The following is an 18,750-nucleotide window of genomic DNA, read 5'->3' as shown; positions in this document are numbered from 1 at the left end:
TATTACACGTTTATGCTACACTACAACGTACATCCCGTATCATACACGCAACTTGGTTTCCAAACCCTCCGGCACATCCGCCCAATTAATCAACCCATTCTCCCTGGCAAGGTACCAAAAATGATGCCTCCAGTACCTGTTATCCCTACCAAACGAGCCCTCCGCCGCCGCCCTCTTGAGCATATGGTCCAACACAACCGCCACGACTTTCTTCGCATCCTCAACGTCAGCAACATCACCAATCTCCAGCAACGCCTTCAACAAATCCGTCAAGCAAGGCAGCGACGTAACTGGGCGTCCACGGCGAGCAAGATCGTCAAACACCCTCATCGCAGAGTGAAGATCCCCCGTGACGGCATAGGCGCTAATCACACGCTCCCACAGCGTCTGGTCGCCCTGACTGACACTCGATAGCTTGTGTTCCCGGAGGAGGGCGCGGATCGCGGCCCCATTAGGAGGCAAGGGATTACGAGAAACCGCTCGCTCGATGAGAATCGTCACCATGTGCGGCGTCGCAGACAGCCCAGCGGCATTCATGTGTGCCTGCACCGCGGCAATGGCCTCATCCGCACCGCCATTGGCAAGCGACGCCACGGCATACAGCATCTTGCCGTATGTTTCTTGATTGGCCCTCAGCCCCGCGGCTTCAATGTCTGCGAAGATCTGGCGCACGACGTGCACCTGTTCGGCGGCCGAGGCATTCTCCATGGCGCCGAGAAGTTCCTCAAGGATGATGGTGAACGACGCTGCGTCGGGTTCCACGCCCTGCTTCTTCATGGCCTTTAGCAGACTTTGCACATCCTCGGGGTCGTTGGTGCGGAAACTCTCCCTTAGAAGAATGTTGTATGTGCGGATGTTGGGCTCGATACCTTCCCTTCCAGCCCATGCGAGCACTTCGTTTGCCGCCCGGCGATCGAGCCTAATGAGGCCCTTGAAGGCGGCATTGACAACCTCAATGCTGGGCTGGATGGCTATCTTGGCTGCACTTTCGACGCTGCCTCTGCTGGCGACGGCCTTTTTCCAGATACTTTGCATCTCTGCGAGGGCTTGGATGCCAGACTCCGGTTTACCCGACTCAATGAGGCCGGAGATGCGTGCTGTCCATATAACGGAATCGAGTCTGAGGCTGGACTCGACTAATTTGTTCCACAGGCTTTCAATTCGTTCGACGTCTTTGCACATTTTCCACCCGTGCATCATGCTGGTGAAGGACCGAACTGTAGGCGAGACATTGATATCCCGCATGACATCTAGCGTTTCCTGTAGCTTGTTGGGTCGCCGTACCGCGCACCAGACAAAGATCCAGAAATCGATAAACTCTGCGTCTTCGCTCATCTGTCGTCCCAGGTCTGGGTTTTGAGCCAGATTATCCTTCAGATCCTGCCATATGGATACAATGGCACCAGTGTTGCGAGCTCGGTACGCTGCACGAAGCTGCTTGTGAAAAATCGAGAGGCCAGACGCTTCGCCTGACGAATGTGATGGCCTGTGAGATGATTTCGTGCCTTTGCGCCACGCTGAATCCTTCCTGAACACCATGTTTCTTGCTTGCGGCCACTGGGATACCACATACGACTGCAATTCGGATAGTTTTGCCGGCGGGAACTTGATTTTGCTGGCGAACAAGTCGTTGACATATGCTTCGTCTGCAGGCTGGTCTGCCAGTGCAACAGTAACGAGGTTCAATAATGGCGCCGCCTTGATTTGACTCCCCTCTCTCGCCAAACGCGGGTCAGAAAGAACAGCCAAAGTCGCCAAAAGACCGGGCACAACTTCACGAGACTGCTCGATACGGAACTGGATGAAGATTCTCGCCAAATCTTTAGTCGTAGGCGCCATCTTTGAACCCTTGCTGTTCTTCGACTCTTCTTGTTTGGACACCGGTGTAGGAAGCGTTGAAAATTCTGCGAGCATCTCGTTCACGGTCGGCAAAACAAATCGTAGTCCGTGGCCATGGCCATGTTGCACCTGACTCATCCTCCGCAACTGCGAAATATGCTTCCACATGTCCAAAAGTTCGTCGAGGAGTACATTTCGCTCTGCTGAAGTGTGCTTCTTGCTGATCAAGGTGTAGCACAGGCCCAAGACAAGCTGATTCCGCAAATCCAGGTCCCATTTACCGATAGTACCAAACATTTTGGACAGAGCAACACTCGTGCCCCTGACACCGTGCTCCGCGGCGCTTTCACACATGGTCGATAAGAATTGCGTAGTCAAAATGTAGAGATGCTTGGGGAGATGGCCACGCAGCTCCTTGACATGCGGCCATATGTCGTTTTGGCATAGCTGCAGCTTTTCCGGGTCATCAAGGTCGTTCCTTTCGATCAATTCCTTCATTTTGGCAGCGACTTCCCACTCTCCCAGCGCAATTGACGAGGAAGATGGGCGAGAAACAGTGGAAGCAAACGATTTGCTAGCACTAGCGTCTGGCTTTTGCACCACGTCGTTGAATAAAGCTACGGCCGAGGAGGAGTCCTTCTTCCTGATGGGTTGCCTTTTGGGAGTTCCAGATGCTTTCTGAGAGAATGATGCCCTACGAGGGAGGGGTTTCCCGGAAACTGCTTCTTCGCTAGTATGTCTGCCGGCCTGGGCTGTTGAATTTGGGCGCGACTGATGTAAAGACCCGGAGACTGGAGGTGGCAAGCCAGAGATAGGTGCAGATGCGGACGCAGGTCCGGCTGTATACGCTGGCATCGCAGCCACACGCATACGCGAAGCGCATCGCGAACAGACGGTTCTCGATGCGTACATGGCGGATGCGGGGCGCGAATTGAGGTGAATTGTGTGTGATGTTGAGGATATCAAAGGTCAATGGTAGCTCCTGGCGACAACTTTTTTGGGGTTGTGGTTGGGTGACCTGACAGGGGTGCAGATCCACCTGGCCAATGAAATGGTATCAAGTTCACGATCAAGTGCAATAAGGCAGACTGTGACAAATATTGACTGTTCTTAGCAATTTACAACAAAAGCATTAAATATTGAACAATACTATTCTAGTTTCAAGTATTCCCGTAATTCATATACCAGCCATCTCACCATTTACCTCCTCACACAACCCTACAACCCTACAAAGAAGCCTCAAACTTGCCATCAATAGCCTCAATCTTTTCCACACTCCTCTTATACCCATCCTCCGCCTCCAACAGCTTCACATATTCAGCAACCCTCGGATACGCCTTCTCCCACGACCCGCCCTCGAAGTGACCCAGCTCATTGAAGCGTCCAGACCCAGCAATAAGAGGGAAACTCATCAGTATATCCGCCGCGGTAAGCGACTCCCCACAGAGATACTTGCCGCTCGACGTCTCCAGCTGGTCGTTCAGAAAGGCAAGATGGCGCTTCACATTAGGATAAACGAACATGGCGATGATGCGATTCGCAATAATGGAGGTAATTGGCCGCACGAGGAACGGAACCTGAGGAGATTTGAGCCCTGTTTTGCGGAAACTGTCAGTCATCATCCATCACATCCATCACATCCACTTCCATGTCCAAGCAGACAACAACAAGACGAGAAAAGAAAAAAAACTCACGAGATGTAACCAGCGCAAAAACCAGATACGGCATAAAACTCCCCTCCGCATAATGCATATAATACCCATACCGCAACCACTCCTCCGTCTCACCACCAATGGTACCCTCCTTCCCATCCTTCCACTGCTTCGGCACCAGCTTCTTCCCTTCAGGCACATGATCCACAAGATACTGCGTCATGAAGCCGCTCTCCGCCAGGATGATGGGCTTACTGGCATCTCCTCCGGCGGGGACGATTCCAATGACGGGCGACTTCCCCAGCGGATGAATCTTTTCGAGCTCCTTGGGCGCGAGGAGGGTCTCCTTGTCGCGGTGGAAGACTTCGATCTCGTACGGGACTTTCAGTTCCTCGAGGAGCCATATTATGCGCTGCGAGCGCGAGTGGTTGAGCCTGGAGTAAAACGCAAAATGAGTGCGAGGTTTCCCAAAATGTTCCAGTCACGACGACCAAAATCAATTTGAATTCGTCTCGTGCTTGTGTTGCGCAGTGTAAACGTACCAGTACAGCGTAATCTTTGGTGAATCAGACGCCATTTTGATTCAATGTTGATAGTAATCCGTAGATGTGAGGCCCAGGTCAACGCAGCAAGATGGGAAACGCAAACACACTTAAATAGTAAATCTTAAATTCCCCCATCTCCACAAGGCACCGCAATGGGTAGCAACCAGATTATCAATGATCGATCCATTTCAATCATAGCTTCATTTCATGGAGCTAGCTAGCTCAATCCAGGCAGGATGAGGCAAGATGCGGTACAAACATGGACATGGACATGGACATGGAGTCAACAGACTGCCTCGGCCCACGACCCATATGCAAGTCCCTCCCACCTGTTGGCGTCTGGTCCCCACGTCCCATCGCACCGTCGGGCAAATTCAACAGCCAAAAAATGGCATCAAATTGCCCAAGCAGTCGAGCGCCCATCGCCTCAACTAGCGCATGACGACATGGATTCCAATGTTGCCATGGAGCATGCAGCATGGAAACTCACATGCATCAAACCATGCATGCGTATTACACATTCCGCCACTCGTCCAGGCACGCAGTTCTGTCCCGATTCAATTCCACCAAGTAACTACCTTCATCTTGCCTAACCTGCGTACTTGATGCTTCCCCGAGCCAGGCTCTCAAGTGCTCTCGGATACAACCAATGCCGAGTCTTGACCCACTAACATCTTCAACCTGCAATTTGGTACCCACAATGTTAAGCTGTCCATATCTGGTTGTCTGACCTGGTCAAGAACATTGAAAGCCTCAACCGTTATGCCTACGCCTGCGCCCTCGCCTTCGCCTTCGCCTTCGCCTTCGCTTTCGCTTTCGCACCCGCCTCCAGCTGCCGTTCAGAGAACTTCACCCTGAGGCTGCAAGGAGAGTCCAAACACCGCGCGTAAACATCTCGCTATAAATGTTTCACCGTATTATAAATATTTTCATGCACTCATCACTACCAATTGCACCGATCGGCGACTATATCCATCCGATTCAGTCTCAGTTTCAGTTTACATGACCATATTTGTCTCAATACATTCATTCATTCATCCATGACTTGATGTACTGTACCACCTTCTATCTGTCTTGACCTTCCAACCACTAAACACCCCTCTATTTCATGCATGTGCCCATGAATTGATATCCAGAAATTTCTATCTTCTTCTATACCAGATGTTCTCCTCGCAGTATTCAAGAAACTGAACCTGCCCACCTTGGACAAAGTAAAAAACACCCAAACCTGAATATTCAACAAGCAAACACATACCAAAGAAAGTAGCCCGCCTTCAAACACTCCCATCCGCGTTAATAATGACCAATCATCATCACAGTACAGTAGGTAGCCCTTGCTTCGCCACTGTTATTCAACCTCGCCGTCGTGTTTTGGCAGCACCTCGACCAGTCGCCTCAGTTTGCGCCTCTCTCTTTTTGCTTTGTTTCCGAGCTCTAGGTGGCGGCGGAGGGTCTGAATGAAGATGACCCAGCTCTTCAAGCGCCATTGTGTTTTCCCACTGTAAGCACCGGTAGCTTGGCGGCTCAGGCGTCTTCTCCCGGATACGTGAGCTGCTGCGTTTCGCCACACCCTCATCCTTCTTAGTCTTGTCCTTGTCGCTCTCCAGGTACTTCTTTCTGTTTTCCATGTGTCTGGCGATCTTTTCCTTGTAGTTGACAAGCTCTTTTCGCAGCTTCAACTCGTTGAAGCCCCGAGGATCCAGCCACTTGATCAGCGCATTCAGATCCTCGGGCTCTGAGATGTAGCCCCATTGCCTGGCAGTGAAGACGCTGGTCCCATTTTCTTCCTTGGCTTTGCGCTCCGCTACCGTCATCTTGAACTTGGCCTTGTACTCATTTTGCAATTCCGCAGGCCCATCAATGTACCCCTCACGCTCCATATCATCTGGTCCCTGAACCCAGATGCATCCGTTGGCGTATTCCGAGTAAGCTGTTGAGCTCGTCGGGAGTCCGCCATAAGGCATACCGTTTCTTTCAAACCAGTAGTATCGATTCCAGAACCGATCCTTACCCAGCACTCTCGTACGGGGGCAGTCGGCTTCGCGCAGATCGTTTTCGATAACGGCAACCTCCTCTTCGCATTCTTTGATAATGTCCTCCTTCTTCTGGATCTCTTTGAGAATCTTGTTGTACTGTTTCTGTTGTTGAGGAGTCAGCTTGACAGCCTCTTTCTTCGGCTTGTCCTTTTCGGCCACCTTCTCTTTCTCTTTCTCATTCTCTTTCGTCTTTTCCTTCTTCTGGTTTTCGGATTCAGCCTCCTTCTTTTTCTTCTTGTCCCCAGGCACACGACCCCTTCGTTTGCCTTTAGCCTGACCGAGCTCCTCATCGTTGCCGTTGCCAACTTCCTCTTTTTCGAGCTGCGATTCATCAACATCGGCCATCTTGACATCCTCTTCAACCTTTACAGCCTTATCATCAGGCTCCTCGGATGGATCTGGGTCAGGGATAAGCTCTCTTCTTTGCTCGTGCAGCACGCGGACGTCCTCGATACTATCAGTCAGTCACAGTCAGCTTCCGACCAGAAACGTATAGTTTGCGCCTTGAGAAGGCCATTGTGGAAACTTACGCTTGCTTCTTCTGCCGTTGCCATTCGATCCTGTCCTTTCGGTATTTGGTCATAGTTTCGCTACAGTCTTCCATGTAGCCTCGGACAGCCTTGGTCTGCATCGTAAGGAGACATATTATCTGCAAAGCCTTTACCCGATAGTTGACATCGAGTTCCGCATAACTTTGCCGGACAACGTCCTGTGTGGGTTCTGCGTCAGCGGGTACCAGCTGTTCGAGCAGTTCTTCGCAGGGTTCCTTATAGCGATGATCTTTCGATAGTTGATGCAATAGGCCAACCATAATTCTCTCCCACCCGCCATTGGAGAAGTCGCGCTTTCGAAGATGATCTATCCAGTCAAACTCTCTCATCATCTCTTCTGCTCGGTTACGGGATTCTTGTTCCGCCCGAATTTCCTCCTTCTCGGCGGCTGCCGCTTCTGCCGCTAACCTTTCGGCCTCAAGCTTGGCAAGGCTGCTGCGGGTGGCACGGCCTTTGGGCTTCTCCTCAGGTTCAGGCGTTGCCTCCTCTTCCTCTTCGTCTTCTGCATCATCGTCCTCGTCCTCGTCATCATCCTCATCGCTGTACTCATCTTCTAGCTCCGGTAGATTTATGCGAACTTTACCCCCTTCGCGCTCCGAGTCGACAAGTATTTTCAGCACGGAGCAGTGAATCTCGTCAAATAATTGGACCTGGATATCCCCGGAAGCTACTGACATGGTTTCGATGAAGTCGTCAAAGGTGAACGAGTCAAGCTGAAAGATCTCGCAATAAACGTTTAACGTGTCCCACGTTTCCAGAAAGGCACCGACCGCGGCCATGTCGATTTTGTCAAAGATGGGTTGGGATTCGTCAATCTCGGGCTCAATCTTGACTGGCGGATCATGACACATAAATTTGAGACGCGGGCGAGCGCTGCCCTCTTTAGGCGGTAGTGCCAGATCCTCGATAGGGTACTTCGTAGGGGGCGGAGGAGGCGGCGGAGTGGGTTCTCGGACAGGTACTCTTGGTTGCTGATCATGCTGTATTGACCCATTGACGCCATTGATAGACTCGCCAAGCGGCCATTTCGGTCCCTTGACACCGGCTTGACCTTGCTTTCCCTTTTGAGTTTTTGTGGCCGGTTTCAATTCGGGTAGACGCATTGGTCCGTTATTCGGTTGTCCATTTACTTCAGTCGTAATACCTCGTTTTTGAGCTTGGAGTTGTTTCCGCTCTAAGAGCTTCGTATCGTGTCGAAGATGAGGAGGGACTCTGGTGTCAATGTGATACATGTCGGCGTAGTCGTGCTTGACCAACCAAGGCGCTCCCGTCCACGCTTCTCTCATAACTGTCTTTTTAATGAACGATCTTAGCATAGCTTTCGTAAAGATCCCGCGATCGCGGCAAATGTGCTCATCGGTCATGATTGTTTCCTTGCCGGTATCCTTGATGTTGACGAGGTAGCGCGTGACTGGCAAAGTCCGGGATCCATCGGGTAATATTCGTGGCCCAAAGGTTGTCTTATCTCTAACCAGGCCATGAATTCTATCCCCTCCATCGAGTGTAACCGTTACCTCCTCACCAGGGAAGTAGTCGTGTTTAAATTCGTCGTAGATCATGTCGACAAGGTTATCCAGCCGCGAAATGGTTTGAAATTGGACTTTGCGGAGTATTGGGCCTTTGAGTGCCTCGGGAAACGAAGCCTCGACTTCGCGTCCACCGGTAAGCTGTGTGACAAGAAACATGGTGAGTAACTACTTCCTTTTGGCGCTGCAAGTCCGATAAGGAGTGGGATCGAACCTCGCTGTTGAAAGCCTCGAAGAAAGTGAGGCCAGAATGACCGGTTATTTGGTCATTGAATCGACGCTGCAAGCACAGTGTGTAAGACAGGGGCCAAAGCGGGTTTGTGTATATTGTAGATGAAGAACGTAGAACATACCTGCTTGTAAAAGTCCATCCTGTTGGGGGCAAAGAACGATCAGTGTGTAAGCAATCTTTATGTTGCCAAAGCGCCAACGGCGGGATTGTGTATTTCTACTCAACGCGCCAGATGCGAAGGAAGAGACTTACCGACTTAGATAGTCCTCATAGTTCGTAAATATCTCCCCTGTTTGGGGAATATGCCACACCTGAATAAGTCAGAAACCTCAAATCCTTAACGTTGGAGTTTGCCTGTGACCGAGGGATTGACCAAATTACGCACCTCTGCATTCTCGTCTAGAATTTCCGCCGGTGGTAGGAATCGAACCGGCTTACGTTTGAAGAGTACCTGTGAGGTGTGTCAGTGGCTATGTGTATCTTCAGAGGCATTTCGCACGCCTCAAATTCCGCAGGAATAATCATTACCATGATGCCAATACAAACTGAAGCTCCGCCTGGCGGAGCAGTTACGAATACCACTCCAGAATTGGAAACTTATGTAGACTGCTGCTCCCAACTACCAACTATGCAGGGTGTAAAACAGGAGCCAATGCGACATATGGCGATATACAAGATGCTGTTGCGCGCGGGTAGCACTCGTTGTGAGCGGGATAGTCAGAGAGCTGAGACGTTGGAGTTGTTGGCCGTCGTGGGTCGTGGAGGGAATTCGTCTTTACAGACTTATACGCGGTTATGGTGGCGCGCGTGAGCCAATATATGTATGGGGATAGAGGCAAGTATATCTAGCAAAGCAAAGTATAGGACGGATTTGCGCGTCAAGTTGGGTTGGCGGCGTGCGACGGCCACAGAGATGCAAAAAGTTGCAAAGATGAAAACGCGCGACACTTGTTGACGTGCAACGTTGGAGAAGGAGAAAAAGAATTAGCTGAGAGAGCCAAGCGGGAGGAAGAGGAAGGTCCAGCCAAGCAGGAGCAAGGATCAAAAAACTGTGGGGGTGGGCGGAAGAGGATGAAAGACCATTTGTCTGGCTTTGATCACTCGTCAGTTGAGTTTGGAAAGAGTTGAGGAGTAAGAAAGACAGGTGCAAGAGTAAAGTGATTGAAGAGAGGCAGGAACCTAAGACACAGAAAACTAGAACGGGCAAGAGCGGCAAGGAAGCAAGTGACGGCGCGTGCAAGTAGACACCCACGAAGACGCCAATATGGACAAGGTTCCGAAGGAGGCCGATCCACTGCGAAAAGGTACCTCAACATGGATTGGGGCGCGCCGCCGGGGTACATGTGAGCGTTGAACCTCCCACGCTACGTAAACACGACCAGGGTTTGGATAGGACCAGGCTGGACAGAGTTTCTGAGGCTGCATCTACAAAGACTGATGTACGGAGTAGAGGCTGGAAAGGTAAGGTAAGGCTCCAACTTGGGAAGAGAGAAACAAACAACAACAGCTTCTTTTTTTGTTAGGCATATGCAGTTCGGTTCTGAAGAAGCTTGCATCGCAGTGGCGGACGACGCTTCATCAGACGTTGCAGCATCCTTCAAATTTTCTTGTTCTTTCATCTCTCCGCTTGCTGGAAGCGCCTGGTCTGGTTTTGTCACCTGTCCCATGCGTCGCGCGCAGCTGGTACCTGCCAGGCATGTCCCTGACTTCCAAGGTCGAGTTGGGTCTGGTGGGAGTTTGGAACCTTCCGCCGTGGCCGACCCGAGGACTTGACACAACCTACAAGGTGGATGGCCTTGACTGGACACAAATGACACAAAGGCCCCACACCACACCACACACCCCCCCGGCACACGGCCGCCCGTCTGCTTCCGCTTTTGCCTCCCCAAGACCGACCGCCTTAACCATGTTCCTCCACAAAACCACTCGTCGGTTCAAAGCATTTTATTCATCGAGCAATGTTGCCCACTGCAACATTTCGCCCACGTTCTTGCACTCATTTTGTTCGTCTTTCGCACACGAATCGATTGGACCCATGAAATACACATTTTTCCTATTGTTTCATAATGTTACCGCCCAATATAGCATATCATGTCAATGGACCCTTGCAAGTAGAACCCCAACTCGGACCGAAATTACCTCCTGGAGAATGACATTTGGCGTTGCTTGCAGATTCATGCTTCCACAACAGCACCAAATCACTTGATTTGTTGACTCGAAGTCACAACCATTAATTTTGCAACCAAATTACCACGTTATGCTATAGTCCCCGATTGTTTCCATGTCGTCAGAGATCCCCCCCAGGTTCAAGTCGGCACTTGTAAGTGAATGCCGAGTGTCACCTAAATGGGCTCTGCTTAGCTTCCGGCTTGGTGACGGCCAATTAATTCCCACGTGTATAAATCTTAGAGCCCTATTGACGTGTTGTACACGATTTGGTTGGGCTTTTCCAGGGTTATTTGTGGCGACATTATCCTGATGTGACTGCCAAAACCATGAGCGTGCCTGAAGCTGGCCTTGGGACTCCGCTGGGTTGCTCTTGCCCAAGCAAGCCATCAGCCCTGCCTTCAAATGTCAACTTGCTTTTTTTATTTGCTTTGCCTGACTCTGTACACGTGGAATGGTCAAGCATCTGACCCCGCCCCCCCCCCCCCCCCCCCCCCCCACTATTGCCTTTTCGCCTTTTCGTCCATTCTTTGACTTATTCAGCGTTGTCATTGAAATACCATAGCGCAACACAAAAGGATCACCACAACGAACCTATGCGATTACTCTTTATTCTTTTGCACATCTATTTTTAACTTTGTGGGTATCAACAAACACTCGAGACCGCCGGGTCTCAACTTTTTATAACCCATGCCTTTCTATGTTGTTCTCACGACGTAAAATACACCACCATGTATCCCACCCAACTACCAACAACCCCTATCGCCGCGTAGCAGCTGGTGAACATGAGTGGAAGGAACTCATAACTCTTTCCGAAAATAACTTGATGGATCAACGACGTGTATGCGATCAACGGAATGCTCACCGCAATGTACAATGTACTGAATCGATCCAATAGGAAGACTCTCGGCTTGTTTGAAGCCGGCGCCAGCCGGTCAAACGCCATCAAGAACAGAACCAGCCAGAAAATTGTGTAAACGGTTTTGACGGGGAATTCTGCCGGCGTGAAAAGCAACGGGAACAAAGAAACATGACCCGCTACCACCAGAGGCCGGAAGGCGCCCAAATGTCTTCTGTCCCGGAGTGCGATGACACTGAAGGGAATAATGACGAGCAAAATAGCCTTTTCGTGGACATGCCACCCAAAGAGAAAGGATGCATACCCACAAAGAGTGACGGCACCGATGAAGGCTTCCCATGAGGGGTTGGAAGCGAAGAAAAGTTTTAGGAGAGGCAGGCATTGAAAGAACAAAGTCAAAATGAAACACAATCTAGGAGATATCTCGGGTAGAACTGCAAAGGCAGTATCACCTACAAGACCACGAGTGACACTTTGCAGCGCTTCCGACTTCACAGCAAGGCCGAGTCTGGGGGCAACTAGAACTGGACGTTAGAAAAGTATTACAAACACACAGGGCAAGGACTCTGTACTGATTCATGTGCATACGTACGATGTATTAGAATTCGGTCTGCCAACGAGTACAATGCCCACACGTTTGGAGCCCAGTATGCATGACAAAGTCCGCGGGCAAAGGGGAAGAGCCGGCTCAACAATTGTGGGATTTGCCCCATCAGTGCAAACGGTCCGAATGCTGTAGCGAAAATAGAGATAATGCCCAGTCCCAACTTGACACAGTTCAGGAACTTGATATGGAAGTATGACCTTGCTGATAGGCAATACGTTCGTAAAAGGAACACAAAGTAGGCTGGGGCAAGGTAGAGATAAATGTGCTTGAAGCATAAAAGTGCGGCAAAAATAAGACCACTTTGAAGAAGCGTGGACTTGCACCTAGCCAGCACCAATGACCACAGCAGGATACCGTACATGAATCCATTGTACTGGAAGTGAATGTGGTCAATAATCAACAACCCAGGCGAGAGAAAGATCGACAGCGCGGCAACTTGAGCCGCCCGTCTCGACAACATTGGCGTTGAGTCGATAAAAAGCTGGAGAGCGTAAGCTAGCAATAGTTCAGTCCCTATAACAGTTGCTCGCTGAAAGTATACGGTTTGCCAGCTCTCGTAATTTAGGTTGTAGACCTTGACCATGGCGGGGTCTACCAATCGAGCCAAATGCGCAAGAACCCACTCGAAGTATGCAAAGAACGGAGGATAATCGAGCGTCCATTCTGAGGTTCTTTCGTAGTACCATTCGGAAACGGGAAGGCTGTTGGTAATGGCAAGCCAGTTGCGGTGAACCTCGAAATCTGTAGATTTGCTGGGAACGAGTTAGCCGGACAAGAAGTCGAAATAATCCAGATGACAGTGGGTTCGGGCGCTGTTGAGACTGAGGAGGCTGTACAGGAGTTTATGACAAACAGAAGAGCTAGAAATGACATACTAGGTTGGGAATAAAAGGACCTTGAATGCAGCGGCGACAACCGCGCACTGGGTCAGCGTGGGATATGACTCTGCCATTGTGTCGAAGTTGCTAGGAGTCGAGGGGAGAAGGGCTGCTAATAGTGCACCTGAAGCGATTTCATGGCACGTGGTCGGAAACAGCAGCCGCTAAATAAGCTTCTATGCCCTCGGATCGTCCTGCATCGACTGGCGGGCGGACAATGGCGAGCGCGACAAGAATGTCGAAATCGTTGTCAGGTCGCGATCAAGGAGTGAAGTCGCGAGGCCAGTGCAAGGTAAGCTCCACAACGGACTGACATGGACCTGAAAGGGCCAACAGGTACGTACCAGACCGAAGAAGACTGGGCCGGGGTCATTGGAGGGTAGCCCCTGACATTGGGAACTTGGGGGTCTGGTCAACGCCATAACCAATCAGCTGCTGGAACACCCTGATTTATCGGGACTTTGGGGAAAGCTCAGTGGGAGCTTCCTGCCCTGGACCCGTGTCAGGTTTGCTGGCCAAGACAGAAAGAGGCCACGGTGAGCAGGTGCCAGCGTCTCACTTGCCGTAAGGTGATCGATTAATGTCATCGATCTGTCCACTCGACTGTTTTGTCTTGACCTCAACTCTCGTCCTTCTTGTCGCTTGTTCAGACACCGCCTGTCTTGTTTTGGGTGACCTAGCACGGCAATTCCTTTTCTTTTGAGTAGATTTTTATTTGGACTCTCTTGTCTGAGCTACAACGACCGCGCGACCGAATCGAAGACGCCTTGGGGCAATCGTGAGCGACCAAGTCGTTCTCCATCACCCAAAACTGTTCTGTACAGCATACCCAGCTGGGCTGGCGGACGACGTTGATCTACGAGAAGCTTTCCGACTCTGCAGCCAGAATCTTCATTGTATATATTTTTTGTGGCTGGCATAATTCACGATACCACTACCATGCGATTCTTTGGCGAATCCATAGTCCTGGCGGCGCTGATCGCCGCGGGTCTCTCGCAAGCACAAGTCTTAATCAATGAGCTCAGCTTTGGCCATTCTGGTCGGTAAGTTGGTTCCAGTCACACTGTGAGATTGCCATTGCACATAATTGACCGAATCGCGTGTTTTCTGTAGCCTGGGTGCTGGTGATGGAAAGATTCCTCACTTCACAATCGCTGGCCAGCCCAACCAGCCAGAGCTCCTGTCCAACAAGGTCATTCTTACACCAATGGACCCGGGCAATCAACGATCATCGATCTGGTCGGATTCACCTCTTACGCGCTCAACCTGGGTGGCAGATGTGGACTTCCGTGCCAGTGGACCAGACCGAGCGGGCGGAAACTTGAACATTTGGTTTGTGAGGCGAGGTAGGGAGGAAGTTGGTACCAACAGCGTCTATACTGCTGGAAAATTTGACGGGTTGGCCTTGGTTATTGATACACATGGTGGTGCTGGTGGCATGATCCGTGGTTTCCTGAACGATGGCAATGTAGACTACGTGTCACAACCTAACGTGGACAAACTCGCATTTGGACAGTGCAACTACTTCTACCGCAACCTTGGTCGTCCATCACAGCTGAAACTTCGCCAAACTGTTTCAAGCTTCAAAGTCGAGATTGACGGCCATCTATGCTTCGAGACGGACAAGGTTTCGCTTCCCGCGGGATACCACTTTGGTATAACGGCTGCCACTCCCGATAAGCCCGACTCTTTCGAAGTCTTCAAGCTCGTTGTCATGTCTGACTCAACGGTTTCTGGAGATAACAGCCAACAGTACGGCTCTCGACACCAGCAGCCCGACCATAACCAGGCACAGCAAGGTCAGCAAAACAAGAATGACGGGGTTGGCAACACCATCCCCGACCGGCCTGCCGAGGTCTACAAAACCTCTATGGAACAATTCCAGGATCTTCATAACCGCCTCCAGTCTGTCAGTCACCAGATTACCGGAGTTTACAACTCCGTATCGAAACACCACCAGATGGACGAGGCTCGACACGATGAGATGAAGAAGGCGTTTGATTCTCTGCGCCACGAGCTTGCTGCTATTCGTCAAATTGGCGATCTCCAGTCCAAGATTAAGGAGCTCGAAACTGAAATTCACAGCATGCACCACGACATGAGGCAGAAGCTTGCTACTCACGGAGAGACGGTCGAAGCCAACTTGCACCAGCACCACCGTCACCTCACTGCTGCTTTGACTGATAGTATTCCCGGCCACGGAAAGCTGATGTTCTTCTTTGTCGGCACACAAATCCTCCTGGTGGCAGGATATGTGGTGTATAAGCGTCGTAGAGCGAACAGCCCCAAGAAGTATTTGTAAGGGGCCAAGAGAGTGCGGACAGTTGACGCGGGACGTAACGGAGAATGATTGATGTGGGTGGGGGCGCAACTAGACGGCGATAATGTTTTGCGAGGGAGACGAATGAATGACCTTTTGTATACTTCAGCAAAGTTGAGTGGTAATTGTCGTGGTTACACTGAGGCGCATTTGGACATGAAAAGAAAGAGGGGGGTTTGAATAGACAGTTGCGGAGTGAAGATGTGGATGTTGCATTTCATCGGTTTATAGCAATTCAAATTTCCAATGCCCAACTGTTCTAGATGAAAATTCTGCTGAGACTATATGATGTACATGGTACCATGCATCAGGCCGGCCGTATAAGACAAGATATCTACTTCCTTCCCTTATTGATGACATCCAACAGTTCATCACCCTTGGGCGCAGTCGTCAAGTTCTCATACCCATCCTCAGTCACAAGGATATCGTCCTCAATACGAACACCACCGACGGCATAGTAGTCTTCGAGGACATCCCAGTCGATAAATTGTCGGTGAACAGGGTCACTCCGGAAGTAACCCTCTAGATATTCGCGGCAAAAGTAGCTGATTCTTGTTAGCAATATGCAACACAACAACACAGAGCCCCTCGCGTCGACAAGTGTCTCGTGCAGCGCAATAACTCCCAACGGCCAAGCAGATTTACTCACATTCCCGGTTCAACCGTAACAATCATATTCGGCTGCAAGCGCTGTCTCCTCCTCTCCTCAACACCCACCATGTCCCCAAACCGCTTCATCCGCATCATATCAGCAAGCATTGAGGGCGTCACCGTCGTCCTCTTCCCAAACTCCAGCTGCGCATCATGGCCCTTTGTCACAGCCAGGGGCAACGTGCCAGACACATCGTGAACCTCCAATCCCACATGATGTCCCAAACCATGCGGGAAGAATGCTGAAACGGTGCCAGCACGAGCAACCTCCCCACGCTCGCCCTTCAAGATGCCCAGCTTGAGCAGACCGTCCAGCCCAACCGACGCAGCATGCAAATGAACCTCATACCACATCTGTCCAGGACGAACCATGGCAATACACTCATCCTGCATGCGCTGAACGATAGCATGCACGGCAGCAGCCCTCGGCGGCCACGACCCCGACAGCGGCAACGTACGCGTAACGTCACTAGCGTAGCAATCCCACTCGCAACCAGCGTCAATCACAACGCACTGCTTCCCCCTGAGCGACGCATTATTCTCGTTATAATGCAAAGTCGAGCCGTTGGCGCCCGAGCCAGCTATCACAGGATACGCCTGCGACCTCGTCCCACTAGCGATACACACAGCCTGGAAAATGGCCTCAATCTCACGTTCATTCTTAAGACGCAAGAGACGTTCTGCGATGGTGCGATGCGCCGCGCTAGAAATATCATTCGCGCGACGAATCATGGCGATTTCATACTGCGTTTTGATGACCCGGGCGCGGTCCATAGCCGGCAGCAGTCGAGTGTGATCGAGACGCAGCTGTGCTTGTGTTCCATGGCCCAGGTCGGGAGCCTGATTCGGATGAAGGATGTATGTCACAGGGCATGAAGGCGACGCGGCATAGCTGCGGAGGAACTTGCCCAGCTGTGTCGTGTATCTCACCTCATCGACATCATACCGCCGCTTGCATTCCCCTGCGGAGGGCTTGGAACCGAACCAGAGGACCTGACGGGGCTCGATGTACGGAATCCATAGCGTGAGCTTGTCGTGTGCGATTTCGTATGTCACGGCACAGTCTTCAAAGTTGGCGCCGGAGATGTAGAAGAAGCTTGGAACAATGTCAGCACTTCTGAATAGGGGATCCGCTGGAGATACATACTATCGTCGCTGGCGGAAGAGCTGCGGTTGGTCTGAGTCCTCTAGTTGGATCTCTGGTTGACCGGGGAGATATATGAGGCCGTCGTGGACACCTAGCTCCTTGACGACTTTGCGAGCGTGTAATTTTGCTATGTTGGGTTAGCTTCAATGTAGCAGGAAGTTGATAGTGGTTGGAAGTCTGAATCAGTGACTCGTACCGGGATATTTGATCTTTGAAGACGAAGCATCCTCTCCCCTGACATCCAAACACCTATCTGTTCCATTAGCAGGTGTCTTTATCAATTCTCATGTGGTACTCACAGGGCGTCAAACTCATCCTCCAGAACTAAATCGTAGTCCATCTCCATAGTGTATGCGTATGTGTATGTATATCCAAACAAGCTTACGGCTGTATCACTGGTCCAAGTGGCTCAAGTGCAATCCAGTGTACCGTATTACCGTGGCGTCAATTCCACCTGCATATATCTACTCCAACGACCTTGTATATGAGCTGGTTTGTATCGTGCCGTGAGAAACAACACAGCAGGTCTCGCGGATTGCACACCTTGTTTCCTTATTGCGGCTATGATGACAGCTTTCAATCCTGTTGAGCGGGTGACTCTCCTCTTCCCCTCACGTGCGAAACCGGATGACGACCAGGCCCTTGAGGCGAGTTGCGCGATCCAATGCTCGTTTGGTGCTGACAGCTGGGGAATCGCAACTAAAACGTAAACAATTGCCTACAATAGCAGGTGTTGAAGTGTTGGTGGGGTTTGCTATCTGATCCCTGGTTCATTCATGACTGGACTTGTCTGGTTTGGTGGTTGTGCAAGTTCCTGTCCTCCACACGGTTTATTCCACCCCATTCTCCTCCACATTGGCGGATATGGAGTGCAAGCAAAATCACTGCCCAGGTGCGACTTTACTGTACACCCAAGAGACCATCTGTCATTCACAATTGGAGGCGTGACACCAGATTTGAGACGCCGTGAGATTTCTGCCAATGGTAAACGCAATGCTAGCACGTCCCATTAGAATCTTCCACATTCAACGTGACGAGCACCTCGCACTCATAGAGATGAAATTGGTCCTCAGCAGCTCGTGGTCGAGCAATCATCTATCGCCTACTTTCTGTCCCTTTGAAACTTGCCTCTCACGACCAATTCCGTTGCCTGCTATACCCTCAAACACAGCCAGCATCCAAACTCCAAACTCTAAAACCTGCAACACCCCGAGGAAAGGTCCGAGCATCTTCACATTATGTCTGCACCTCTGTCTGGTCAATTGACTCCTTTCCGTTCTCCACCAGCGCCTCCAGCCGCCCTTCGTCTCTGGTCTCATCTCGTGTCAGCCCCGTGAACTGTGCTCGGTGCCGATGCGGCAGCATGACGTACCACGCGCTAAGTTGCTGCCACCAAATCTCAGTCGGGCCTTCATGGACGGGCACTGGGAGCAAAATTTTGTTATTGGACTCGGCGAAGAGCCGGAAATACCAGTAGCTGTATTTTTGCCGTGGATTTGGATCCCGTATTCCAAGGCGCCAGAGTCTCTTGGTGATGGCTGGGGCAATTGAACAATTGACCCCTTCAGAAGCCTACTCTCATCACTCCTAGCAAAATCACAACCAGATTGCGTAATGGCATCGTGGCAGCGTAATTATTGGAAATGTTCCATGTGCTCGTAAATTCTTACTCCCCCTAGGTATATACAAGTCAACCTCTGCTCCAGACTCCCGCTCACCAACCAAGTCAATTCCTTCAACA

General features: G+C 50.9%; 8 protein-coding genes across 8 annotated transcripts; 2 read left to right on the top strand and 6 right to left on the bottom strand.

The window, feature by feature from the left end:
• Positions 1-39: 39 nt before the first annotated feature.
• Positions 40-2,694, bottom strand: VFPPC_07047 (glutathione S-transferase; the record flags this gene model as incomplete). Its single annotated transcript, XM_018285972.1, has 1 exon — positions 40-2,694. The coding sequence occupies one exon, from the start codon at positions 2,692-2,694 to the stop codon at positions 40-42; it is 2,655 nt and encodes an 884-aa protein (XP_018140021.1).
• Positions 2,695-3,065: 371 nt separating this feature from the next.
• On the bottom strand, positions 3,066-4,068 carry VFPPC_16639 (glutathione S-transferase; the record flags this gene model as incomplete). Its single annotated transcript, XM_018294392.1, has 3 exons — positions 3,066-3,433; positions 3,534-3,925; positions 4,034-4,068. The coding sequence occupies 3 exons, from the start codon at positions 4,066-4,068 to the stop codon at positions 3,066-3,068; spliced, it is 795 nt and encodes a 264-aa protein (XP_018140022.1).
• A 998-nt stretch (positions 4,069-5,066) lies between these two features.
• Positions 5,067-5,324, bottom strand: VFPPC_16640 (hypothetical protein; the record flags this gene model as incomplete). Its single annotated transcript, XM_018294393.1, has 1 exon — positions 5,067-5,324. One exon carries the CDS (start codon positions 5,322-5,324, stop codon positions 5,067-5,069), a length of 258 nt encoding a protein of 85 aa, XP_018140023.1.
• A 64-nt stretch (positions 5,325-5,388) lies between these two features.
• On the bottom strand, positions 5,389-8,912 carry VFPPC_18083 (DDT domain protein; the record flags this gene model as incomplete). Its single annotated transcript, XM_022429741.1, has 7 exons — positions 5,389-6,526; positions 6,603-8,290; positions 8,364-8,429; positions 8,503-8,521; positions 8,634-8,692; positions 8,767-8,832; positions 8,910-8,912. The coding sequence occupies 7 exons, from the start codon at positions 8,910-8,912 to the stop codon at positions 5,389-5,391; spliced, it is 3,039 nt and encodes a 1,012-aa protein (XP_022285153.1).
• Positions 8,913-11,256: 2,344 nt separating this feature from the next.
• VFPPC_18082 (ALG6, ALG8 glycosyltransferase family domain-containing protein) lies at positions 11,257-12,965 on the bottom strand (the record flags this gene model as incomplete). Its single annotated transcript, XM_022429740.1, has 3 exons — positions 11,257-11,924; positions 11,999-12,765; positions 12,889-12,965. 3 exons carry the CDS (start codon positions 12,963-12,965, stop codon positions 11,257-11,259), a joined length of 1,512 nt encoding a protein of 503 aa, XP_022285152.1.
• An 865-nt stretch (positions 12,966-13,830) lies between these two features.
• Positions 13,831-15,193, top strand: VFPPC_07040 (lectin family integral membrane protein; the record flags this gene model as incomplete). Its single annotated transcript, XM_018285970.1, has 2 exons — positions 13,831-13,934; positions 14,005-15,193. 2 exons carry the CDS (start codon positions 13,831-13,833, stop codon positions 15,191-15,193), a joined length of 1,293 nt encoding a protein of 430 aa, XP_018140025.1.
• Positions 15,194-15,545: 352 nt separating this feature from the next.
• Positions 15,546-17,355, bottom strand: VFPPC_07039 (Xaa-Pro dipeptidase; the record flags this gene model as incomplete). The annotated part of the gene is made up of 5 exons (XM_018285969.1): positions 15,546-15,756; positions 15,861-16,958; positions 17,010-17,136; positions 17,206-17,258; positions 17,309-17,355. 5 exons carry the CDS (start codon positions 17,353-17,355, stop codon positions 15,546-15,548), a joined length of 1,536 nt encoding a protein of 511 aa, XP_018140026.1.
• Positions 17,356-17,990: 635 nt separating this feature from the next.
• Positions 17,991-18,275, top strand: VFPPC_16641 (hypothetical protein; the record flags this gene model as incomplete). Its single annotated transcript, XM_018294394.1, has 1 exon — positions 17,991-18,275. The coding sequence occupies one exon, from the start codon at positions 17,991-17,993 to the stop codon at positions 18,273-18,275; it is 285 nt and encodes a 94-aa protein (XP_018140027.1).
• Positions 18,276-18,750: the final 475 nt, after the last annotated feature.

This window comes from Pochonia chlamydosporia, chromosome 7, assembly GCF_001653235.2.
Source record: "Pochonia chlamydosporia 170 chromosome 7, whole genome shotgun sequence".
Lineage (NCBI taxonomy): Eukaryota > Fungi > Ascomycota > Sordariomycetes > Hypocreales > Clavicipitaceae > Pochonia > Pochonia chlamydosporia.
The sequence above is the reverse complement of the archived record's forward strand: the minus strand, read 5'-3'. Positions and strand labels throughout refer to the sequence as shown.